This window comes from Hippoglossus stenolepis, chromosome 11 (assembly GCF_022539355.2).
Source record: "Hippoglossus stenolepis isolate QCI-W04-F060 chromosome 11, HSTE1.2, whole genome shotgun sequence".
Taxonomy (NCBI): domain Eukaryota; kingdom Metazoa; phylum Chordata; class Actinopteri; order Pleuronectiformes; family Pleuronectidae; genus Hippoglossus; species Hippoglossus stenolepis.
The window spans coordinates 23,692,272-23,718,760 of record NC_061493.1 but is presented as its reverse complement, the minus strand read 5'-3'; the positions used below and the strand labels follow the sequence as shown (position 1 = coordinate 23,718,760).

The window sequence follows — 26,489 nt, the reverse complement described above, 5'->3', positions numbered from 1 at the left end:
CGTCAAAGTCCTCCTCCTTTAAAGTTAATAAGTATCCTGGGCATATGGGAGAACCTTCAGCCAAAGAACAATATTCAACTTCCCCTTGGTGAAGAAGGAAATTGATCCCTCCACACTTTCAGTCATGAGTTAAATCTCAGCTCAAGTCATGAGTGTGTCACAAAACCAGAGAGCACATCCAGAGTCACAGAAGACGTGAAACAACCCGGTTCACATCGTTCAGTGGCATCTGCATGTTTACACAGAAAATCTACCATCAGCTTATCAGTCAACCGGGCCACGCCTCGCTTATCACCTCTGTGGAAGCTCCTCATAAACTGTAAAGGTGTGACTCAGAGCTGACTATCAGTTTTCTACTGTAATTAAGATTATTCTAGATGGACTTTGTTCTCTGCACCAGCTGCTCCTTGGATGATATCTTATCAGAGACGTCTGCAAGGAGGTGATAGAGAACAAATTAGTTTTGAAATTGAAAGAAATCCCTCAGACTCGGCAGAGTCGAACCGAACACATGGAAGGTTTCACTTTACGCACTACAGGTCCTACAGTGTTAATAAAAGACATATGGTGGCAAAAATGTCATACATTTCAATATTCCTTTCAAAATATTCAGCATGACAACCTCCACTTCTTGTCCATGTGGATCCTGACGCCTGATCCATGAGCTTCACAGTTCCTCCCTGCAGTTCCCCCCTGCTGCCACTCGGTGCCGCCAGTGTCCCACGTGAAGCTGCGATCAGGGGCTTGGCTCCTTTAGTTTCCCACAGTCATGACGCAAAAAGTCAACATTACTGACTATGAAACGTTTAACTTTTATTATCAAGCCCAGTAAATAATTATGCTAAATCAGCCACTTTTCTATGTGGTAGAAATTGTATTTAAACACTTTTCATTTTTTTTACATCAGTCATTTTCAAATGACGTGGTTTATCAACATTATAAAAAGTACTGACTTTTCTCCTGTATTTGCTTCACTACACTGGCTTCCTGTTAAATTAAGAATTTGATTTAAAACTCTCCTCCTCACCTACATTAATATGGCAGCATCATACCTTAAAGAGCTCATCGTACCTTATCAACCCACTGGAGCACTGCGCTCCCAGAGTTCAGGCCGACTTGTCCTCCCTAAAGTCCATAAAAGTAGAGTTATCAAGTTCCTCTCTGGTGGAGTCATCTCCCAATTTCATTTCTGGAGACAGACACCCTCTCTACGTTCAAGAGTCGGCTTCAAACCTTCCTTTGTGATCAGCTTAGAGCTGGTTCAGGCTCTTAGTTCTGCTGCTATAGGTCTAGAATGTCGGGGGACACATGGAGCCTCATGCACTGAACTCAGTGGATCCTCGGCCGTTTCTCCAGAGGAGGTGTATGTGAGCAGGCAAATGTCCGAGTGAGGGCCTCCGGAGTTTCTGCAGATTCCCTCCACATCACCCCCAAGTACAAAGTCTGCAGAAAGTCTGGAGGAGTCGATGTGAGACATTTCTTTAAAAAACAAACAAAAACAAAACCAATATTTCCGTATTGAAAAGATTGAATCATAACAGCATAATGAATCTGAAACTGAGCAGAAGATGGCTCCTGCAAAGTAAAGCACATTATTTGTGGATCCCACTGGACTTCAAACACCACAGAGTCATATCTCTGTGTCCATCAGAGATATGATGTGTTCAGTGCAGCAGGCTGAGGCGTGATATGATCTCTCAGTCTGTCAGAAAGGAAAAGACCAGAACTTATTTAATCAGAAATTTGGTTTCAAATATTCATGAAATATAATCAACTTAATCACAGTATGATCGTTATTTCACAGCATAATGAACCCCCCGCCTCATCAGTCAAGCATGACCAGGGTGGCTGACTTCACGGTGTCGCTCTCAAATACAATGAAACAAACGCACCTCTCTTTTTTACACACACACACACACACACACACACACACACACACACACACACACACACACACACACACACACACACACACACACACACACACACACACACACACACACACACACACACACACACACACACACACACACAGAGAGAGAAAGAAGAAAGGTAAGAAAGTATGTACATTTTTCTAAATTAAAAAATGCAAATAGCTATAGAATATGCCTTTGTATGTTTATATAATAGCTTTAAGTTTTATTAAATTGAATAAAATACAACTTCATGCAAAACAACTTCACGTTTTTCTTAAAAATTATCAATCGACCAAGAAACAACACGTTGAAAACTGGAAACAAAAACCAAAGCACAGAACCAAGCAAAAGAAGTGTGAACTGAGGAGAAGGAGATGAGGAGACAGACGAAAACATAAATATGCTAATTCTGCAATATGACACAATCACATCATTCATCGTGTACATGCAGCTAAATCCTCCGCGCCACCGAACCTGACGGGGGGGGGGGAGGCTGCAGAGAGCGTGCCTGGAGGCCGCCGCTCTGTTCAGGGGAACACGGCGATGGATCTAATGTACAGGATAATGTTTGGCCTGAGGAGCCCACATGGGGAAGCTGCTGCGTCCTATTTGCCGGGATGTTGAGCTCAGTTTGGAGAGCACTTCATTCTCCCTGCCCTGTGGGATCTTAGCCACAGGCTGAGATACAGTGCAATCAATCTGTTCCTCATCAGACGCCGGGATGGGCTCTGTGTCGTGTGCGTGTTTTACTTTGAAGGCTCACGTCTTCTTTAGCTCACGTTGACACTCTGGAAACAGCAGGAGGACGCGTCAGATATTTGGTTTCTATCCCGTTTGCACACACGTGTTCGCTCTGGAATGTTGTCTCCAGCTCTTTTTTTTACCTGGAACCTTTAATACTATATTTTGAATTGAGTGTTCATGTTTCAAATAAGTTTAATTAGTTATTTGATGATAAAGAAAGGTGTGTGACGTCCTGATTGACAGCTGAGACTGACTCAGTTTTTAGGACAAATCTGGGACACTTCTCCAGCTACAGATCCTCCAAAAGGAAAGTCAAATCAACAAGGGGGAGTTACAGCTGCCTTCAGTTTGATCTTCTCTCCCTCACATTGTAAGACCATGTGGAAAATCACATGAGGAAACAGCGGCGGAGCTTCGAGTGTCAAACAGGTGAAATACAACAAGAAGTGTGAATCCCAGGCTTCTCACGATCATTCAGACCTTCTCACCTGGAGATAAACCCAGAGGTGCATCGTCTCTCACTAATCCGCTGACGAGGGAGTCGGTCCCTGGAAACCTGCAAACCAAGAGAGACTGAAAGGCGCCGGGAGGAGGAGGGGTGAAGCGATAACATGTGATGATAGCCACGATAAAAACGATGTCGGGGACCAAAACAATAGGAGACAACTTGGATCTCACAGCTCAGATTTAACGCAGTCAGATTTCCAGTTTGAGGACAGTGATTGGCAGGGATTAAACAGCTGATGTTAATTGGAAGTCAAGGTGAAGGGGAAATAAGTGGGGGGGGGGGGATTATGCTAAGTGTGCATTGTGATGCAAAACAATGAATCGTTCATATTAGAGCCGAAAGCTTTAAATGTTGTATTCTGTGGTTTATTATTGAGGCACGTACACTGTGCTGTCCTCACTGAAGCTGAAGATTCCTCTGAGTGATACTTCATCATTTTAAATCTACTTCTCAGGGTTTTACTTTGATAGAAGACGGTGTCCTGTAGTTGTATGGGTTGTTCCTTGGGTCGTGCCCCACCCCTCCACAAAATGGCAAGGAAATTTGTTGGGTAGTTTTTGCGTAATCCTGCAGAAAAAACTATTCATAACCTTCAAATCGGCGGCGGTAGCTACCTCAGAGACGTGTATTAAAAATAAATCGAGCACAACAAGTATGGCCACCAGGATCAGTAATTTGGGTTTTTCTTTAACATCTATTCTCTTATTTACTTTGATACAAATGTTTTCATAGTAAAATCCAATCAAACAAATTACTTGATCTTCTTTTAGTTTTCTCCACCTGAAAAACACAAACAGCTCCTCTGCACCTCCTCCCTTTGTTTCGAGTTCACCGTCGAGTTCATTTGTTTTCGCAATGCAAAACGTGCTGATTGCGTGTAGTGCATGAGAAGGAATGCACGTCTAACAACGTTATGTCTTCTTGTTATATTTGAATCAAACTGTATGAAAGTAGCGTGCAGCGTTATTAACTGATCCCACATGAGTAGTCAGTCGCGTTTACTCGTGATCGTTTATTTTGTTATTGCACACATTTTACTGATTTGCTAACACACACACACACACACACACACACACACACACACACACACACACACACACACACACACACACACACACACACACACACACACACACACACACACACACACACACACACACACACACATCATCAAGCACTTGACCTTCAGTGAAAAATAAGAGCGGGACTGAAAACTACGAAAGTGTATTGTGTTAACTTTTTGTCGTTAATTCAGAAAAACTGAGCAGATCTTTTTGTGAAGTGAACTCAATACACTTCCACTTTTTACTGTGAGTGATGGGATCATAGTTCAAGTTAAAACTTACAGCATTTCTTTCCTTACAAAGCAGTTTTTTAAATGTTTCTCTTGACATAAAATCCAGAAAGAGGTTTTTTTAAACCCTTTGCCGACACGTTTACTGTGATCACGTTTCCTTTTTGCTGTTTGATCGGTGTCTTTTACGTCAGAACCTCTTTAATCTGACGTCACCTGAGAGAAACATACTGATTTCACTGCCCAGGGTTTTTCTTAAATTTCTCTAAAATAGTTTAAATGAGAAATAATCGACTTTTTGCACATTTGGACACAGACTCTTGCTTTAGGACTCAGAGCCGGGGTTTCTCCTCTTCCCCCCATAACATCCAGATATGATTTTAGGGTCAAATAATGTAGTGACTCAGAAGGTTCCTACCAACTGATGCAGCCTCGGCCAAAGCTCTGCCTCTCCCCATGATGTCACAGCCACCACAGCCTCCTGCCTCCTAAAGCCGGCAGCAGGGGGGAGCTGCAAGACAGAGAGTGTGCAGAGCCGCACTCTCAATCCTCCCGGAGCATTTGTTCCACCCAGACGGAGGAGAGGAAGCAGCAGAGGACAACATCCTCCTGCAGAAATAACAGAGGAGAGAGAGAAAAGAAGTTCTGAGAGTCGGGGGTGGAAGGGAGCTGCCGCGGAGCCATGGAGAGGTCAGACCCCCACGTGAAGGGAAAGTCCAAGAGGAAGAGGAGGAGGAGGAGGAGTAAAGGCAAAGGTCAGTACAACAGCTCAGGGGAACTTTATGTTGGGGCTATTGTCACCTTGACACAGATATAACACTAATATTCAGATTATTAGAGACTTTAATATATCAGATTTTTATTAAATACATTTCATCCTCGCTTTTTGCTCTCAATTGCTTTTGTAAAAATACTGTAATACGGTGACATATGAGGGCTTTGCTGCATTATATTTAAATGCACATTCATTTGCACTTTCAGTGTAAAATATACATAATATAATATACATTTCAAAGCAACTACACAATGTTCATGTAGCACTACATTCAGGTGGGGCTACATGTAAATGCAGAAAATATTACAGCAATGTTACAGTAACTCAAGTGTGTTGGAATCTTAACTTTATGACACTAAGCGTTTTGATTATTGTACCACATCACAGGAGGGAGTTATTTCATTTAAACAGTTTTATTCCTGCTGTCAGACGGATCAGGGACCAACGTGACCTCAGTGTCATAATAAAACTCAGATGTCAACAGGAATATTATCTTATTTATCACCATTTACAAGGTATTGAAATCAGAGATAACGTCAGGTTGGTGCATTCATTTCTAAATCTGTACAAATTTACTTTGTCATTTATCTTGCAGGCATTATATCACGACAAACCAAAATGCTGGACAAAATGTTTTGCCCTGATGATGGCGCTACAAGCTAAGCCCATAACAACCATTTTAACCTAAACCGAACAAAATTCAAACGCAAAACAACTGAATCAGCACGTCGACAAAACACACAAACTGTGCGTGCCCACAAAGCCGGTGCTGACGTTCGTGCTTCTTCATGCTAACTCAAGCCCAGACTCCTCGGATCCCTGCGTCATCGGTCTTTTCTCTGTACGACCGACACTCACCAGAATATAAAGTTCACATCAAAGACCGACACATGGGTGACGTCTTACCTCTGAAGTTTTGTGTTAGTTCATAACTCTGCTAAAGCCGCAAATCCAACGTCTGTCATTTTGAAACCGCTCCAAGGTGCATACCGCCCCCTACTGCTTGACTTATTAGAGTAAAATGTGGCACAGACAATGCTCAGATGTTGTGATGTGGACTTCTCGAGGTCTTGGGCTACAGCTGCAGGATTTCAAAGAGGATGTTTTGAACATGAGCTTCGTTCTCACTCAGCTGACTGAACGATTCAGGAGTCGCAAGCTGATCTGTTGAGTTCACCGAGAACAAGAACGTTGCTCATTTAGTGCATTCAGACCAGTTCAGTCCCTAGGCCCTCGTTTCCTTTCACCTTATACTGACCTTATCATTTATTTTGCAGGGATTTAATGATAAACCAAAATGCTGGACAAAATATTTTGACCTGATGATGGCGCTAGAGCTAAGTCAGAAAGTTAAGTTAAAGTAACCGAAGTCATAACGCTCTACCCAGAGGGGAACATGTGGTTTTGTCTACATTTCCACATTAATACGTTCACCCAGAGTCTAAAATAAAAACCTCACTGTGGCGCAACACTCAGAGGAGACACATCATCTGGGGACCACGAATGTGTGTCTTCAAAGTGTTCAGCCAACGTTTGTTCAGATTTTTCCCTTTGTACCGAAGCGACAATGTTTCTGCAGAATCCGGCCCGTGGAGCCTCAGGTAGCAGCAATCAGCGGTGACATAATGACCACAAGGTCACGCAAAGGTCAACAAATGTACATCGACAGAAGCAGGTAGAAAGTTTTACGTGAATCTCCTTTACACCCAGAGTCAGATGATGAAATCATCTAAATCTGCAGGTGGACACAAGAACAATCTCCAGCAGATAGAGAAAAACTCAGTTGTTCCATTATCACAATCAGAATCAGAAATACTATATTGATTCCAGGGGAAATTGTGACTCAGAGGCGATCAGAGGTCTGACATCAGATGAGACTGAGGGAGACTCGAGGTCTGAACTCAGAGGGTCTGAGACTCAGAGGGTCTGACACTCAGAGGGTCTGAGACTCGAGGTCTGACACTCCGAGTCTGAACCCCCGACCTGAGGTCTGACCTCCGAGGGTCTGAGACTCAGAGGGTCTGAGACTCGGAGGGTCTGAGACTCGGAGGGTCTGAGACTCGGAGGGTCTGAGACTCGGAGGGTCTGACACTCCGAGGGTCTGACACTCAGAGGGTCTGAGACTCAGAGGGTCTGACACTCCGAGGGTCTGGCACTCAGAAGGTCTGGCACTCGGAGGGTCTGAGACTCAGAGGGTCTGACACTCCAGGGTCTGGCACTCGAGGGTCTGGCACTCAGAAGGTCTGGCACAGAGGGTCTGAGACTCAGAGGGTCTGAGACTCAGAGGGTCTGGGACTCGAGGGTCTGAGACTCAGAGGTCTGACACTCAGAGGGTCTGAGACTCAGAGGTCTGAGGGTCTGAGACTCCCAGAGGTCTGAGACTCAGAGGGTCTGAGACTCAGAGGGCCTGGCACTCGGAGGGAGGAGTTGTGTAGTTTGATGGCCACAGGCAGGAATGACTTCCTGTGGCGCTGTGTGGTGCATCTCGTTGGTCTCAGTCTTGCACTGAACGTGCTCCTGTGTTTGACCAGCACGTCATGGAGAGGGTGGGAGACATTGTCCAGACTGGCATGTAGCTCAGACAGCATCCTCCTGTCTGAAGCCGCTATACAAGGTTCTAGTCGCAGACTCTTTACTCAGCCACTTCCTGGTTATTGTTTTCTTACAAGCGGCTCTGAGGATTTGCAATAAATATCTATCCTGCTTCTTCGGCTCATATTTCATATGTTCCAGTAGATCAGAGGCTCAGCTGGTGGAACTAAAGTGTTAGAAACCTGAAAAGTTCAGTTTCACTCTGCGTTCACTCCGTCTCACACGTGTCATGTATGTGAATAAATGAAATGATGCGAGCTCTGGTAATCATAATTACAGTTGTCTGGGCAACAGGTCAGCTGTTTAGGATTAATCTGGCATTGTTCTCCCCATGCTAATCCTGCGTAGATGCGGCAGATTACTCCGTGATGGCTTTTGTATTAAGTCCGATAGTTATTCAAAGTGCGCTAAGCCCATTCCACTTTCATTAATGACCCATTGGCCTTTTTTGTGCATCAACGCTGCAGTGAGAGCGGGTCCTCCAGAAAATCCTTACCCAACACAGCTCCTCCAATCCCACTATTTTAGGGCCAGAATGCACTTAGCTAATGCTTCCACTGCAGCCAGCAACGAGCGGTGCCTTCCCGCCAGCTGTCACTTTACAAACAGAAGGTTGCATCTGTATCTTGAACGCTCGACAGCAGGGAAACCAGTGCTTGACGGCTCAGCTCCCTCTTTATCTCGCAGTAAATCAACGGCGTTTGACTTTTTCTGTCGCAGTGAGACACTTGACGTCTCCAATCACGATCATGTCAAATCAGGTATTTGTGGAGACATTTACATGAACAATTGTGTTGCTTTATCAGTGAGCGTCAATCATTAGAAGTCGTCCATTAGTGTGAGATTATTTTACGCGACCCTCCAGGAACGTTTTCCTCGGAGAAATATTTCAAGAGTTTGGGAAACAAACTTAAATCTGCGGGAAAACAGCGAATCTGGATAATTTCAGATCCAGATGAAGACTCGAGCTTTAATTGTCACCTTTTCTGTATTTCTGTTTTTTTTTCGTGTTGTAAGTTTGGTTTTAATTAGTTATTTGATTCTATAACAATGGGTTGAAACATCTCTCGCAATCGCATGTACAGTGGGAGGAAGTGGAAATGTGTCGTCCATCTTTATTTACAGGCTGTGGTGAAGCATGAGTTCGGTCTCCTCATCTAACTCTGGGAAGGAAAAGTAAAACCAAATGTTGAAAAGGAATCGAGGGAGAATGATGATGGTTCTTTCACTTCAAACGCTGCTCTCTGGGTTTCAAAACATCCGAATGATGGGCACGGAACAAGAGAGAAAGAAAAGTGGAACCCAACCTGAACCTGGAGCTTCACACGACAAAACAACCCAAAGTTTTCTAACCGTCTTGGTTAAATGCAGCCATGAAATACGACATCTCAGTGGCTCTGTTTAAATGGAGCAGGTCTAATTGCTGCACCAGGAAAACATGCTTTTCTGAGATGGGTTCAATGAAATAGAAACAAAAGTAAAAGGTTCCAAATCAAATCAGGGAGCAATCCTCGCTCAGCACATAAAAACATGCCGCCCTGTTCGGAATTAGCGGACAAAGTCCATTGAGTACAAAATGAAATTACTCTGTTAATAAGGATTTTTCTCCAGACTGCTGGTATTTCCGTCAAATTAACAAACTGTCATTTGTTGGCCGTTAAATCTCGTCGCAGAAATGATTTCATTGTCCTGCTTTTAGTGAGGATTACGGTTCAGCAACATGGAACAAACAGCTGCCGTCTGTGACGAGCCCGTCGGTCGTTTCCTCATGACGTCTCGTGCGTTTGGCCATGTCTGTGCGTTGGATGCATTTTGGGTAAGTGAGCACCGTCGTGCAGTCAAACTTAGTGGGGCATGTCAGTGTGCAATTTCACTGATGGATTCGGCAATCTCCACACTTCTCTGGGGCTCTGGCTCCATGAAAACATTAGCAATATGGTTTGTGTGCCCATTTAACGTAATTGCAGGGATGCTCAGCGGGTAAAGTGTAGCACCAGATCTGCAAGGGTTAGGGGTCCCATTCCTTCTGAAGCTCAGAGTGAAGGAAGCTGCCGCCACTGATCCGCTCCGCCACGGCGTACGCTACAGAAAGTTTACCTCAAATTTGCAGATAGTGTTTGAACCTTTTTCCTCTTCATTTCATTGTTTGTTTCCCACCCGTCACCTTAGCTTTCCTGGAACAAAGACTTAGTGCTCTGCTTCCTGTTGTTTACACTGTGTAACACATCAGCAGAGCCGTGTCTTTTCCTGACATCCTGGACGTGCACTGTGCGCGTGTTGCTCGGCTCATATCCTCTCTCTGCTGTTTTCTGAAGACAAACAATCAACAGACAAACAATCGGTTTTGGATACGAGCAGCATTTTGATGTCTGGGTCAGTCTGAGATGTTTTTAGGAAAATTGCAGTCAATTCTATTTAATGGTCCTCTCATTACATTTGTTTTGGCCTGAGCTATTACAGTGAAAAACACACACACACACACACACACACACACACACACACACACACACACACACACACACACACACACACACAGGACAACATGATGAATAAATATCAAAGTGGATATCTCATGTCATTCAAAGTTGTTGAAGACAGCCCACTCCATGTTAGCATGCGGGACAGGGACTGAACTAAAACTACACATGGAATTTTTGTTTTCTTTAAACTTGATTTTTCGTTAATGTTAAAAAATTAAGAATCAAAAATTAAGTGTCTCAAATTGAAGCAAGATTGAGCATCATGGATATCAAGGACAAGCAATCGATCAATCAATTAAACAGCCTTTATAAAGCAATCGATTGTATATATATATATATATAACTCTGGCCCCAAATTACATCGCCAGCACAAGATGGCCGCTCTTGGATGGTTTGGCTTCAGGAGGAAGTGGAAACCCAGCGTCCATCTTTGTTTACAGTCTAATATGGCAGCCTACAGCCGAGCCGTGAGATTGACTGTAGACACGCTTTGCACAAAAATTGCCACATGTACGCAATTAAATTAAAAATACAGGTAAACCAGCTAAAAGGCATTGGAATAACTTTTACCTTTTAGATACATTTTTACTTCAGTAACTTCAAACTTAACGGCACCTGAAGATTGTTGGAGCGCGGATTGAAAGAGGCGAAGAAGTTACCTTCACCAAGAAGTTACCTTCACCAAAGTTACCTTCACCAAGAAGTTACCTTCACCAAGAAGTCTTCCTCGCCTCCTCCGTAAACAGGCAGTCGTAAAAAAAAGGTCAAACCCAAAGAAGTGATGAACACAGGGAAGTAAGACAACCTGGCAGGGAGCAGTAGACTGAGCACGTTGATTCAAGGGTCTCCTGGCAGGAAACACAGGGACAGGAAATAGGCAGGTCTAGGGGGCGAATGACCAGGAACTGAAACCACAGAAAGTGTTTCAAAATAAAACAGGAAATACCATAAAGTGTGGGAACCAACAGGATGTTAAATCCAAGTTTCGTGTCAGAGCCGGTGCCGATAAATCCCTGTGACGACTGCAGGGTCATTTCATGAAGATTTTCACACTGACGACAAAAGCCAGATTTGTGGGGGTTTGTCTTTGTGAAAGGGACCTAAATCGTCCTTGCGTACGTTTTGTTAGTTACTGTAAGATAGAATTCAACAGCTTTACGCAGAACTCTGATCCCTAATCAGAATTGTAAAAATCCACATTTAGAGACAAAGGAAACCCAATCTTTTAAAGTGACGGAGCGACAGTGAAGCAGCAGGCGGGGGGGGGGGCATTAGAAGTTGAAACGAGGCCGCTGTCGGCAGTCAGCTGCCATAGATTACTGCTGTCGTCGTTATTATCTCTCATTGCTATTTCATTGCACATCACCATATGTTTCAGGCAATAATTTCATCACTCATTTCCAAATAATGATCATCAGCCTGTTGATCTGAAAGCAGACGTTGAGCTTTTCGCTGCGCGGCTCTGATGCTGGAGTGAGAAGATTTGACGAGAGGCTTCGTGGTTCGTTCTCTCTGCTCATCTCAGGACATTATATTCGACATGGATCTGCACTGAAATAACAAACACTCAGGCGCAACGATTACAAATAACACATGAAACAGGACATTATACTTTTCAACCCATCTTCCAAATTCTGGTGAAGTTCTTGTTAAGCTGCTTTCACGAGCCTTGGATTCACAGCGGTGCCGCATCAGCAGCTACAAATTCAAGACCGACTAAAACCGTTTTCATACATGAACTCAAGGAAATGTTGGGAAAGATCGTGCATTGATTTGTTCCAGATCTTCGAGTTTAACTAAAGCATCTAACTGTTTCCGTGTGGTCCCTGGTAAACACGGCTTGAGGAGGTGAAGAGAAGTTCAGTCTGGGCTCATCCAACCTTCCTCTTTAGTAACAGTGTTCAAACATTAAAAGCTCTACAGGTTTCATGGGTGTGCATCGCTGTGAGCAGGGTTTGAACCTGCGCGGGACGATCCCATTGGATTTCAAGTCCAACGCCTTAACCACTCGGCCATCACAGCACAAAGCTTTACCACGATTAACTGTCATCAAACAGGACCACGTGAAGGTTATGAATTCCTCACACGTGGTGAATTCTCTGAGTTTTTACTGGGGCCGGCAGGAAACGTGTGGAGCAACTGACTCTGGCTTCCGACCGACCGACAGGGTTTTGAGGAGGATCTTTTGAATCCATCAATATCTATCTTCTTCCAATTATTCGAAGTCCGGCTAAGCTTGGATGTTCCAATCGTCCCTTTCCCCAGCAACACTGCCCAGATCCTCGGGACAGATGGGATACATGATACCTCAATTGGGTTCTGGGTCCACCCTGGGGTCTCCTGCTAGGAGGTTGATCCCGAAAAGGAAGGAGTCCCAGGAGGCATCAGAATTAGATGATTGACATCGAAGGGCTGCTTTCAACATGAAGAAGCAACGGCTCTACTGGGAGCTCAATGCCCCTCCTGCTCCATCCTCCCATCACTTGTGTACGAGACGCTCAGCCTCCATCACTGAGGGCAGCGACTTGGACTCAGAGTTGGACCTTGGATGAGTCGGACCGGTGAAGCCAAACGTGTTCAATTCCAGTTGAAACACTGGAAATGTTGCGGCTCCCTGCAACCTTTAGCTCTGCAGAAATGCTGCACAGTTGCATTCTTGAGTAGGAGTCTGTAGGTCTCGTTGTTGGCTGCTGATTTCTATCACAATACCTATAAGATCCTTATTTACAGAAATATCTTTTACTAAACAATAAGAAACCAATCTGCAACACCAGGATAGAGACTGATGTGATAAGTAAGACAGTAAATCTTCTACGGTAACGAATTTCATTATCAGTACTGAGAAATTATTACAAAAAGTTTTCCGTATTTCTTTGCCCTTGAGGAAAGACAGTCCACATTACAAGTAAATGAAACTCGCTTCCCATTAATTACGCTTAGCAAATGAGATTATCCACAGCTGTCAAACCACACACACACACACACACACACACACACACACACACACACACACACTGGACAGTGAGCGGGTGCTCCTCGTCTCCGCCATGCCTAATTTCATTATTCTATTAAATAAGGTTCATTAACAGTGGTTGGATGGAGAAACTCTGCTTCTAAGGTTTGATAAACACAAGCACTTGGGAATATGAAGCGATGCCAGCTCCCTCTTCTCATTTCTGCAAGGCTCTGGTCACTATTCGGTGAATTCAGTGCAAAGTACTAATATCGTTTACACTTCCAGGTATCAGCGATGCCACAAGATAAAAGAGTGAAGTGAGAAGTTTTTCATTTTCCTAATAGATTCCTATAGAAAGCGACTCAGGTGGAGTCGCACTCTGCTGGTCGTTCGAGAAAATACAAGTTTGAAGCACGTTGGTTCCACTTCCCAGTCCCGGAGTCAACATCCGTCGAGACCTCCTGCTCGTATAAAGCAGGAGGTCTCGATGTCTGAGAAGAACCAGGATGGCCGAGAGGTTAAGGCGTTGGACTTAAGATCCAATGGGCAAATGCCCTCGTGGGTTCGATCCCCACTCCTGGTATTCTGCTTTATCCTCAATGTGCTTGCTCCAGTTATATATATGATTTAAACAATGTCATGATTATATAACGTTCTACAATATAAGTTACAGATCAAATGATTTAAACTTCATTTCGTCATATAGGGTCAGTGCTCTGGTTAACGTGGGCATTTTAAACCTGATGCGTAGATGAGAGCACAGGAACTCTAGAGTTCACTAGTCCAAGTGCACGTTGACACTTTCACATTGTCCCTCAGATGTGCACGTGTTGCACTTTCATCTCTAAATTGCTGCACAAACCCATTTTTGCACATTTGCGTGTGACAGAGATTACAGGTGGATTACCTCGAGTTAAATCAAGTGCAAACTCTAACACTGCAATTCACAAATGGGTGTGAGTCAACGCCGTGCTCGGTGAGTGAGTGAGAGAGTGAGGGATGAATGAATAAGTGAAGATGACAGGAGGTGTGGGGAGGCGCGAGGGCTTTCGCCGATGTAACCCAAAGACAAACACAGTTATTATGTGTTTGGTCCCATTAGCCGTGATGATGCAGGTCATTAAAACACCTCCAACCTGCACCTGCCTTCAGAAGCTGCAGACTCACATCATTACATTCACATCCCGTCGCACAGCTCTCGCTCATATCAGCCACTTAATGGCATCACACGCCCAATATAACTGCAAGGTGCGAGGTTAATGCAGAACGGTTTAGTCTGCTCTCTTCATTACACTAATGACTCGGTGTGCAGCGCCCTCCAGAATCACCAGTCCACGGGCAGGAACATTTGCCACCAGGAATCTGAACAACGAGCATCTTTCATCCAATTTTCAATCCGATTGTACTTCAAACATGACGTTTGTTTTTATTTCAAATGATTTATGTATTTTATAGTTTTTTACAGCTTGTACTTGTGGTAATCTTGAAATTTAGAGTGATTCTTTTCTTCGCTGTTGCCGGACGGTCAAATAAAACGATTTTTCTAAACCCGTGATGCTGCAGCGTTCCTTGGAAAACAACTAGAGACAGTGAAAACCAGGATATACAGATAATTATGGTCTTACCAGTGTCTTCAAATGGTGCATTGTCTTAATGTTGATTCATAACATCCAGACTTTCAGCTCACAGGCCGTAATATCGTCTGAACAGTTCATATCAAATGTTATTGCCACTGCAGCTCGTATTTCTCTGTGTTTATGTCTCGTATGTGTTGTGTGTTACGCCCCCTGGTTTAACCAGAGCGGTTAAATGGTGATGGGGCACCAGATAAATCCACATGGGGATACATGGGGCCACTGGTTTCAGAGCCACTGGGGATCAGCAGATGATCAGTTACAGTTTTTCCAGGACGATGTAATAAGTCGTTGAGTCTGGAGGAAAGGTCTGCACCCAGGTACAACAACAGGATATGTGTGATTATCCGTTAGGTTTGAAACAGGATTTAAAGAAATGACTGAGTTGCGGTCGTATTAGTTGAAAATGTCCAGATTCGGTTTCCCCAGACGAAGGGCGTGGCAGAGGAACACATCCTGGCCGTTGCATGCTGGGAGAAAACACCGGCACTAGCAGGATGAAATCTGATTTGTCAAACTGCTCAACACTCATATTAGTTTCCTCTGGACGTCACCAGACAGGGACTGTGGACGTTGTCCCCCTTGTCCTCCCTCTTTCAGCGTTCACAGCAGGTGTGTGGTGCAATCAGACGTGAAAAAGGTCAAAACATGACAACGGCCTGATCCTGTGAAATAAGCGTTCTCACTCTTTACCTTGTGCAGCGTGAGGACGACGACACATCCGCTGCCGCATCAGTGACGAGGTCGTGTCAGGTTCTCTCTCAGTCTCACAACTTACGTTTGCACTACATCACCTAAAATGTGTTGACCTCCCTCCACTGCATTGCTTTCATGGGGGGGGGAGTGAATGTAAAACTGCGCAGCCTAAGCGTTCAGAAACGCTGGGCTCAAAGATATGAGTTGTTCTGTTATTATAATAAATACACGGTAGTGAAACACGTCATCTGTCCCTGTTCGATACCACGTGACGTGTCTCGCTGTGAAAAGACTCATTTCATACATTTATGATTCTGCTTTCAGAACGAGGCGACAGAATATCCACCCTCATCAGTCCCATGCGACATTGGGAGACTGGAGCTTCTTCAGCTGAGGACGCAGACAACTCAAGTAAATGTTTTTCCTTTTTTCACTTGGACAAGTTTGGTTGGTTTTCCTCTGTTGAAATGTCGCCGCTACGAAGGACAGACGACCATGAGCAGGACGGCATCGAGCCAATTAACACACACACATCACGTGTCATGCTGCAATTAGAGGATACTGATTATTTTTGTTGCCTTATATTTTATTACGTGTACTAATTGTGGTAATTTACCTGCTAATCGTCAGCAGATCATCATTGTGAGCTTACTAGCGTTAGCATTAACCTGAATGCTAAGAGGTGACCTAACAAAGTACAAATTCTGACGACTTTTCACTTTTACACTTTTACATTTTCAAAACAGGCTCGTTAATTTCGTTGGAATGCATCTGAGGGGAAGGTTTTTTTTTATTTTGCATCATCGAGCGTCGCACAGACAACTGAGCTATTATACTTTTACTTGAGTTGTTTACTTCTACCTGAGTAAAGACTGTGTGGACTTCTGCCACCTCTGCTGACCCGCTCCCATGAAAAGCTGCTTCCATCGACCTAGAGAAATCATAAAAGCAAAAACGTCTTTTCCAGGTCCCTGTCATGATTTGAATCTGTCAACAGGTACAAGCAGTTTGGAGGTGAAAGAGAATCAGGATGATAAAATCCAGCTGGACTGTGATCGACTGCGAAAGTATCATCCGTCAGCGTTTTGCACAACTTTCCCCAGAACCAGAGCGAGGGCCACGAAGAGGAAGCAGCCGCTGGTGGATGGAAAAGACCGGCTGCTCTACCAAAGCCACTTGACCTGTAAACGAGCCGCGTGGGCCGTCACTCAGAAGAACGCGCTGGTGCAGCTGAACGAGCTACGACCCGGGCTGCGCTATGAGGTCGCGTCAAAGACGGGTCCTCTGCATGCTCCGGTGTTTTCTGTCGGCGTGGAGGTCAACGGCCTCCGCTTTGAGGGTCGAGGGCCGACCAAGAAGCAGGCGAAGATGAGGGCCGCGGAGCTCGCTCTCCGGTCCTTCATCCAGTTCCCAAATGCCTCCCAGGCTCACAGCGTGATGGAGAACTTCACCGGCACACCCACGGATTTTACAGCAGATAAACTGGACATCCCCGATGGATTCCTCCAGGAGTCTGAGCCATCCCTGTTTGAAGATCTCCTGCATGGCAACACAGCAAAAAAGGAGGTTTTCTCCAGCATTTACAACCACAAACGACTTGTTCATCTCACACTGGACTTGGTCTCCTCAACAAACCCCAAAAGACGAGCCCTCTGCACCTCACTGTTAGAGCACCTCAGCCCAGTGGCGCTGCTCAGCGAGCTGCAGCCAGGGCTCAGGTACATGTGTCTGGTGGAGAGAGTTCACGGCAGACTGATGAGGAGCTTCGTCATGGTTGTTCGGGTGGGGGGGAGGGTGTTTGAAGGGTGTGGTCACAGTAAAAGACGGGCGAAGGCGCAGGCGGCGGCAGCTGCTCTACAGTCTCTGTACAACATCAGCCTGGGACCAGAGAAGAAGGTCATGGGCCTCCAGAGCAGCAGAACCAAAAACCAGCTACCTCAGGTGAGTAGAACTTCTGTTTTCACCACACAGGTTTTATTACCAAGAGAGAAACTGCACAAAAGCAAAACAGTCTCCATCCAGACGAGCGTTTTAGCTCCGTATCAGGAACCATCTCCGTCTACACGCTGGAAATCACACAGCACATGACCTTTCACGTGCACTGGGGATGTGCTGGGTTACAGGAAATACTGTGCATGGGGAACAGCGATGGTGAAAAGTAAGATGAGGGATTTCAAACCTAACGGAACATAAGAAATGGAAATACGGGCACAAAAGACAATTCTGTGGAAACGAGTGGTTTTGTCTGTATGAAAAAAAGGAACATGGTCCGTCCACAGAGAAGCTTCTGGGTCTTAAATGACCTAAAATGTTCACGTGACCCATTTGTAGAGAAATGTCCGGTCAGCAGACGGAGGCGACTCTGAAACGTGACAGAAAGCAGATTTACTCCAGATCCTTCAGTGATCCTTCATGAGTCAGAGTCTGGCAGTGACACGGAATCTGTCCCTCGTCTCTGCAGCTTTCTGAGTCTTCTAAGTCTCGGGATAAGCGTCTCTGAGGTGAGCCCTGTGCTACCAAATGGAGTGTGCTGCACATCAGCGTGACCATCATGTCCCGAGGCCCGAGAGCGGGACGGTGTCCTGTATGCTCATCTGCGGCATACAAACAACTTCATTATGTCTCTGGGAACTGTCCCCGACGTCTTCTAATGTCATGCTTTATGAATACGAGTAGATTTGTCTCCACGGCGCTGAAGGGGGCGACTGAACGTGGTCGAAGGAATCTTAGAAAGATGGATATGCACGTTCTTTATGGAACCCGGTGGGTGAATTGACGAGAGAATCCAGACAGCGGGAGATGCAACAGGAGCGTTTTGGATGTGATCTGAACAAAGAGGTGGTTTTACACTGCTGCAGGCAAAACTTAAGAGGCCGACGATTTTCAGAAGCTTCTCCTCCTCTTTTGACAGATTTTGATCATTTGGCACACACACACACGTGCACACACACACACACACGTGCACACACACACACACACACCCTTCAACGCGAACTGTCTGTCAGGCGGCGTGACGCATTAATGAACATTATTACACCACATTAGCGATGAAGGAGGAGCGGCAGCAGACCAAGGAGATTGAGGTGGAGCGGGAAGGCGGTGTGAAGAGCATAATAATCTCACAGATAATTGTTTAACACACTCATTACACACAACCTTGTGCCGCTGTCACCCAGGAAACACCGAGCAGAGAGTTTCACCAAAGGAAAACCACAGGAGCGATTTGAGGCCTGTAAGGAAAAACCATGACAGACAGTGAGGTCTGGGTTCAGGAGGCGTGTTCACAGTGTTCCGGGTTTTTAAAGCCAGATTCTTTTATTTGAAAAGAACCGATATCCTAAAAACAATAAGTACGTTAGTTTTCAAATCCTGGGACAATAAATACAGATGATGTTGCTTTTTAAATAGTTTAAGTCATAAATCTCTCAGACCATTATTGCTTCAATATTACTGAAGCCAGTGAGATGAAAACTAGTGAAAACCACTGAGCATTAATTGATTCCTGGCAGTTGGAGAGCAGAGTACAGTATTGTAGTTCATCCTCTCCATCGCCCCCTGGTGGCTGGTTGCAGTCTAAACCCCACCCCCCTCTGTGTTAGCTGATTGGGTGACCCAAACTAAAACGTCAAAACGTTCGTGTCCAGGATGTTTGGCTTCATTTCTGGATTTCTTCAGTCTGTAGTGAGGACATTACTGTAATGCCAGGAACTTAAATAAAATAATTAAAATAAATCTAATTTTTGAGGCTGAACATGCTCGAAAAACATGCTCGAAAAACTCATTTAAGTAAAAAACGCCAGCCCAGTGTGGGGCGGAGCCTATCTATATTCTACGATGTAAAATGAATCGCAACGTACAGTTTGCGGCGTTTTACCGCCTGCAGGTTTTCTTTTGTTCCACCTGGTGAACACACAAAGAGTAAAGCAGAGCCCAGAACATCTGTTGCCATGAATCAAGCTCGCTCTGCTCTGCCTGGAGCAACCTGAAGGACAGGGAAAGATTTAGAGAGTGATACAGCTGCTCAGACAGAAGTGATCATGTGACTGTGTGTGAAACTCAGGTTGAATCAAACTGTGCGAGAGCATCTGACACGCAGACCAGCAGGAAACGCTCAGAACCCTTCACTGACCCGACTTGTGGCACAAATCCTCAAGTCCGACCACAAACACACGATGCACTTGTTTTTAGATCAGTGTTTCTTGCATTCTACCAATACATCATGATTCCAGACGTTCCTATTGAAAAGGTGTCGATGAATGTGAACAAACAGGACTCGGCTAAAGTCCTAAACGAGAGGATGAAGGCAGAGAGGAATGAAAAAGAGGACGTGCTGCCTCCTCAGCTCCGTAAACCCTGTCTCTGCCGTTTCCTCTGCAGTTCTTCGCGGAGTCCATCTTCCACCTGGTGAGAGAGAAACACGGCGAGTTGACGTTCGGCTGTTTCTCCACCTCGCACGCTCGCCACAAGGTGCTGGCGGGGATCGTGATGACCAGAGGTAAGGGGCGGAGACACAGCAGGTCTGGTATGAAAGCTGAACCGTTGCCTCGGCTCAAGGTCGCGACCCAGAGTTCATCAGGATCCGTGAAGTCAAAGAAAAACGTCCAATCCCCCAATGTTAAAGAAAGTGAATTACATAGTGTGAATTGTGTTTTCTGAACTTCAGAGCATGTCAACATTTTACAGTAGTAACAGAATATGTCTCCTGAGCTGTGGGTCTCTCTCCTCTTTCTCTCTCCTCTTTCTCTTTGTGTTGAACTTCCTGCTCCTGTCCCTCCAGGCTTTGACCTCAGATCGGCCCACGTTGTGTCTCTGGCCACGGGGACGAAGTGTCTGGACAACGCGAGCGACCGCGACTCCACGCTCGGCGACTGTCACGCTGAAGTTCTCAGCAGAAGAGCGCTGGTTCGATTCCTGTACTCTCAGCTGGAGCTGCTGCTCTGGTACAAACAAAACGATTCATCTTGCTCTTGGTTGGAAACGCCACACAGACGTACAGTTTTGTTTTTTAGTAGAAGCGATCGTGGTGTGACGCCGCGGTATCGAGGCTCTGCTGTCGACCAATCGTGAGTCGGCCTCAGCCACAGACTGTGAATAAAGATGGACGCCACATCTCAACTTCCTCCCCCCATCCAGAGACGCTGAGATGTCTGTTAAGAACAGAAGATATCAAGGCCTTAAACTTCGATTGTTGATGATTTAGTCACAAATATTTAATCACACGCAGACATAAAAAGGTTTTCTTTAACTTTTTAAGTGATCCCAAAAATATCACAGTAAACTTTGTCAGATTATGGAAAAAGTTTCACCACTGATGTGTTTTCAGCCTCTTGTCAGAAGATGGTTTTGTTTCTTTTCGCGTTGAAACGTGAATCGTCCCTTATTGTCCTATTTCTTTCTTTCCTCTCTCAAGTAATCCGGCAGACGGCGAGGAACAATCCATCTTTGTGCCAAACAAAGGCGGCGGCTTACGGCTGCAGGACGGCGTCTTCTTCCACATGTACGTCAGCTCGTCACCGTGTGGAGACGCTCGACTCAACTGCCCCTACGAGACCAGTGCTGCCTGTGAGACAAACACGTTTAAACTGGTATCAGACCATTATGCTGCTGCTATTATCATCTGGTGCTTCAGTCAAACATTCAACATAAACAGAATAGTTAGAAACCTGTCGAAGTAAAGTCATGACCTCACTCTCCGCAGGTCATCAGTCTCCTCACCCGATTGGCTGTTCCTTAACGAGTTCATTGACCTGCAGGGGGCGGGGCTCTGGTCATTTTCTATCGCTCTGAGAACATAAAGTCCGATTTGCTGAAAATGTCTTGCTCTATGGAACTTCAGCAGTTATGGCGCCTCATCCGATTCCTCCTCCTCTGTCAGATCCCAGCCGGAGGTGTCGCTCTCACCTCAGGGTGAAGGTCAACGGGGGGGAGGGCACGCTGCCTGTCACGGCACGAGGAGCCAATCAGAAACAGGACGCTCTGTCGCCGGGGGAACGTCTGGTCACCATGTCCTGCACCGACAAAATGGCAAAGTGAGTGTGACTGCGGATGGATGGATTAGCGTTGTGACATGTGACATCCCAGGATCTCCTCAGGTGAATTCTTTCAGATTCGGAACACACGTTCACCTGAAGTCACTGATTAACTGAGTCGATTTTGGAGGTCAAAGGTCAAAGAAAAAAGAAACATGTAGGATACAACTGCAGAACGTTTTTTGTGTCAACAGGTGGAGCGTCGTCGGACTCCAGGGGGCGCTCCTGTCCCACCTGGTGGAGCCGGTTTACCTGCACAGCCTGACAGTGGGGACGCTGAGCCACACGGGTCACCTGGGCCGAGCCCTGACACGGCGCCTCGCAGCCGTCAAGCACCTGCCCTTCCCCTACCGCCGCCGGCAGCCGCTGCTCAGCTGTAGGTCCACGCGGCGTCGACACCGCCTGATTTACACGCTCGTACAACGATACACTTCCTCGTGACCCAGATGTGTCCTGGACGCAAGGTCTCCCCTGTTCTACAGCAAAGCAGGGGGTCTGCATTGAGATGACTGAGAAAGGACACATCAGTCCTCTCAATATTCCAGATTTTTATAAATCAACAGTCATGAATTATTTGCTGGGAAATGAGTGAAAATGTCCCAAAACATAAATAATCCAACAGTGATTAGAAAGATTCCTGGATCCGCCCCTTGATCCGGATGAAGGGCCTCTCTCTTGGTTCACGTTCAATCCTCCTGTTAAGTTTCGTGGAAATCTGTTCGCTAGTTTTTGCGTAATCCTGCTGATTAACAAACAAGCTGACAGGGATAAAAACAGAACCTGATTGGTGGAGGTAATAATCCAAGAATAACAAGAATGTAAAACCTCCACCACAACCGGGGCGGTCTCATTGAATTCAATCTAGCTGCAGCAAATTGCACACGCGCACAAAATTAAGATCCACGAGTTTCTACCGGGGGGAACGGGAAAGTGAAAATGTAAAACCAAAGCCATATCTCATAATGTTAAATGAAAAATTCACGAATCCACAGCAACATTTAATGCGTTCTCCCCTGACCCGAGCAGTCCAGTGGTTTTTGTGTAATCTTGTTTTTAACCAACCAACAAACAAACAAACCTCCACGACCTCCTTGGTGGAGGGATGTGTCACGTCCTACACGATGTGATCACGTGGTTTTGTCTGCGCAGGTCTGAGCGAGGCGCGGCCGGCCGGGAAGGCCCCGAGCGTCAGCCTGAGCTGGAGCTGTGGTGACGGAGGCCTGGAGGAGATCTGCACCTCCACGGGAAGGAGGCCGGACTCCGGGACGCCATCGCAGCTCTGCAGGAGCTCGCTGTTTGACCGCTGGCAGGGGCTGCAGCGTCAGGTGGGTCAGAGACGCCCAGAGACGGGAAAACACTGAACCTACTGCGGGTTCATGTCAGGAGATTGCTCAAGGGGACTCAGGCAGAGAGGGGATGTGAGTTGCATGAAATTACAAGTAGATAACTCCAAACACAACACAAATCACTGAATATGATTCACAGAATTCACTTGAAGGCAAATTGTTTAATTCCCGTCTGTGTTTTCTCTTCGATGAACATTTTCACTTTTTAACCTGTAATAAAAAACTGGTTTACTCATGAAGAACAGAAAGCAAAAGCACGAGCGGTTGACTTATCTTCAGGTCCACATTAAAGCTGCGTTACCGAACAATAGAATCTGCACAGACACATTAAGTTGAGACGTTGGCTGCGATCTACCAAATAATTCAAGAACACAGGGAAAGCAACTCCTCTTAAAACCACCACATTGTCCCCGAGCTCTGCCACATTATAAGTGCTTTTAAAAGCAACTCATTCCAATGTGAAATTAAAATATGTATGACGTGGTTTAAAATTTGATGATGGCAGAAAGAGTAAATATATATATATATAACTAGCACCTGGAATCTTTAAAGAAGCTGCTCTTAATATCAGGAGGAAGCAAAGACAAATCAGTCTGAACATAGAGAAGCATCAAGCAGTTAAAGACTAAACAGAGCAAAAAGAGATAGAATATTATACTTAACCGTTTGATAACAAAACATCAACTTAACTCAGAAACGTTGATGTTTTTAAAACTGACATGAGAAGAACATTAAATTAACTCTATAGATTATAACACAAATGCTATTTTAATTCCAACTGATCGCACCTGAAAATAATATGACTGGATAACGTGATTAAGTCCTTTGGACGCTGTGCATGTTGAGTCGTCAATGAAAGGTTGGAACCACCATGAGCTGAGATCGTTAAAATAAAGTGTCAAGGAACAATAAGCAAAGCACAAATATGATTGGAGGGAAACTCAGTGCGGAGACGCTAATCGCTCTTTCTGATTTCTGACATTCTCACTCGGCAAACTTAGATGTGAGCAATGTTTGATTTGGACGTCACGTCACATCGGTTGAATCAGCAGCATGGCATTCTGGGAAACCATAATGTTATTAGTTACACCTGCAGTAACAAGTCAAAATGTCTGCTGTGTAAAATATGTATTTTCTTGGGAGATAGGAGTCATCACAAGGAGGCTGAAGTATTTACAGACGTCATTTTTAATCTGAGGACGGAACATGAATCCTCCCGAAGCACAAGTGGACCGTCATTGTCTTTGTGTCCTTGAATATCCACAAATCAATCGTGTGTGTCATTTGGTTAACGAGACTGAAAATCACCTTTATGTCCGTCTCTCCTTGTCTTTCATGGACAGATATCGGGCGCAGGAGCCACAAACGGGACGTACACCGGCTCCAAACTGAGCGCCGGCCGCTACCAGAGGGCGCTGCAGCAGTTCACTGGCGCTCTGCAGGGCGGCGGCCTCGGAACGTGGCTCCGGAAATCTCCACCGCTGGGCCGGTTGCCCGTCAGCATGTGAGCGACTGTGTTAGATGCTGAAAACGGAAGGTCAGCGTGAAGGTCATGAGAGTTGACATATCGATGAAGCACAAAGAATGTGACGCTGGATGAAGAAGGAGGTTATATCGTACGTGGCCTCCGATTGGAAAGACGTGCGACAGAAAAGACGACCTGCATAATTATGTATCATGCAAACGAGCACAAAGGATACACAGCAGAAAATAAAATGTCGGCAAAAGCGGGAGCGGACTTCTGAGTGTGTAACGTTCGCTTTTAGCCTAAAAGCTGCTAATATCAGCTCTGGAGTTGTGTTGCAGACGACTTATAATTTAGCTAGCCTGGTAGAAAAATCTCTAAATGCTGCTAGATGCGCTAATTTGCATATTTGGGACATTGCTGCGTCTACTTAAAAGTCCGATAGCCATTTATGATTGATTACCTAAGTATTTTAACGCATCCGAATTCCCAATAAAACTGTTTTTGTTTGAGTGAGAAATGGTGATTGAAACCCAGCCCAGAGAAGTAAAGATGGACGACGCGTCTCAGCTTCCTCCCGTTGTACGAACATGAAGCCGAAACACTCCGGATACAGGCCGTGTCCCATTTGCTGACATGGTGGAGGGTTTATGGAGCAAGCCACCAGGGGGCGAACCAGACGATTTGGCTTCACTTCTGAGGATCGCGTCAAGTCGTCCATCTAGTCTACGACCTGCGCTGCTAAAAAATCATATAACCGCGGTGTCCCTTGAAAGTATCACCTCATACTGGATTTAAAGACAGCGGTTGGGCCGCTTTCAGCTATTTTTACACATAAAACATTCGCAAGTTCGGAGCAACGAGCTATCTTTTAGTTTTATCTTTAGTTTTCTAAAACCTTGTTAGATTTGGAACTTCTTTGAAAAGAAAGTCACTAGTGGGGTCTAAGACGTCTCGATATCGAGCAACACATTGGTTATGCTCCGCCCTGGCTAGCTTAAACCTCAACCACCGTGGTATCGCCAATTAGCTAGCTACAACACTAAAGACATTTTCTACAAGTTTAAACAAGGGTCAGTGTTTGGGTCAAATGAACAGTGCAGCTGGATGTGAACTAATGTTCTTAGCTGGTCTCGGGAGCTTTTGCAGATACGATTTCTCTGAAGAGCGACAGTGAGGCTCAACAACGGGCACGTTAGATGCAGAATACAAACAAAAGAGTTATTTAAACAGGCGCTAAACATCGTCTTACCTCTCAGCCAAGGAGGTTACGTTTCAATCAGCGTTTGTTTGTTAGTTAGTTAGCAGGAAAAACCATGGAAGTGATTTCGAAGATGTTTAGTTTAACGTGGCGAGATACGGCACTAGCCTTGGCACTCGGAGCGCTAAGCCTCTAGTTTCATTTGTTCATTAAACCGTAGAAATGAAATCCTAAATAAACCAAATAAACTGGAGGCACAAGAAGAAGAGACATCGAGGTGAAAATGGTCCAAAGTCAGTTTAAAAGAAACATTTAGAACATTTTGTTAATATCAACAACAATCGGACACTGACAGATCCTGATTTGTTGTAATTAATGTGAATGAAGGGTCAAAGGTCATTGTTAGTCTTAAATACCCAAAGAAAAACCAGTTGAACGTCCAGTTTTATCTTCCATCTACTTTCAAACCTGAGGACCCTTAAGATAAATCCTATTTTTTTGTGTTCACTTTCTTTTAGAAAATGTTCGTTGTGTTGTCGGTAATGTTTATCCTACATTGTGTTGCTCACCGTTTCAATTGTGTTGCTTTTGTTTTCACCCTCATGCATTTTGAACAGTGATGTAATGTGCACGTGCATGCGCAGCAAAGTGAAGACACGCTGCCACCTAGAGGGAGCTTGTGTGCATTACAGGATGTGGAGTCCAGACCAAACCTAAGAAAATGGTTTTAAAATGTAGTTTCTTCCCTTTTATAGCTTTAATGATTAATTTAGTTAAAAATATCCCAAAGGTCGTTTGTTTAGAAGTAGTTTTCTATGTCCGCCGCCTCTGTCTCTGAATGTTTCTGTAATGT

General features: G+C 45.1%; 1 protein-coding gene and 2 non-coding genes across 4 annotated transcripts; 2 read left to right on the top strand and 1 right to left on the bottom strand.

Moving 5' to 3' along the window:
- The first annotated feature begins 4,947 nt into the window (after positions 1 to 4,947).
- LOC118117206 (double-stranded RNA-specific editase B2) lies at positions 4,948 to 24,866 on the top strand. Of its 2 annotated transcripts, none has more exons than XR_004697774.2 (10): positions 4,948 to 5,217; positions 15,920 to 16,006; positions 16,593 to 17,536; positions 19,973 to 20,090; positions 20,373 to 20,535; positions 21,006 to 21,157; positions 21,471 to 21,624; positions 21,819 to 22,000; positions 22,774 to 23,042; positions 24,314 to 24,451. XR_004697774.2 is itself a non-coding variant. In XM_035169258.2 (10 exons), the coding sequence occupies exons 1-10, from the start codon at positions 5,145 to 5,147 to the stop codon at positions 24,476 to 24,478; spliced, it is 2,214 nt and encodes a 737-aa protein (XP_035025149.1). In that variant the 5' UTR covers positions 4,948 to 5,144; the 3' UTR covers positions 24,479 to 24,866. The 2 variants fall into 2 exon arrangements, 1 of the variants encoding a protein (XP_035025149.1); XM_035169258.2 differs by having other exon boundaries at positions 22,774 to 22,949; positions 24,314 to 24,866.
- Positions 12,250 to 12,331, bottom strand: trnas-uga. The gene has a single exon. It is a non-coding gene; the product is annotated as a tRNA-Ser (tRNA).
- Positions 13,766 to 13,848, top strand: trnal-uaa. Its single transcript has one exon. It is a non-coding gene; the product is annotated as a tRNA-Leu (tRNA).
- Positions 24,867 to 26,489: the final 1,623 nt, after the last annotated feature.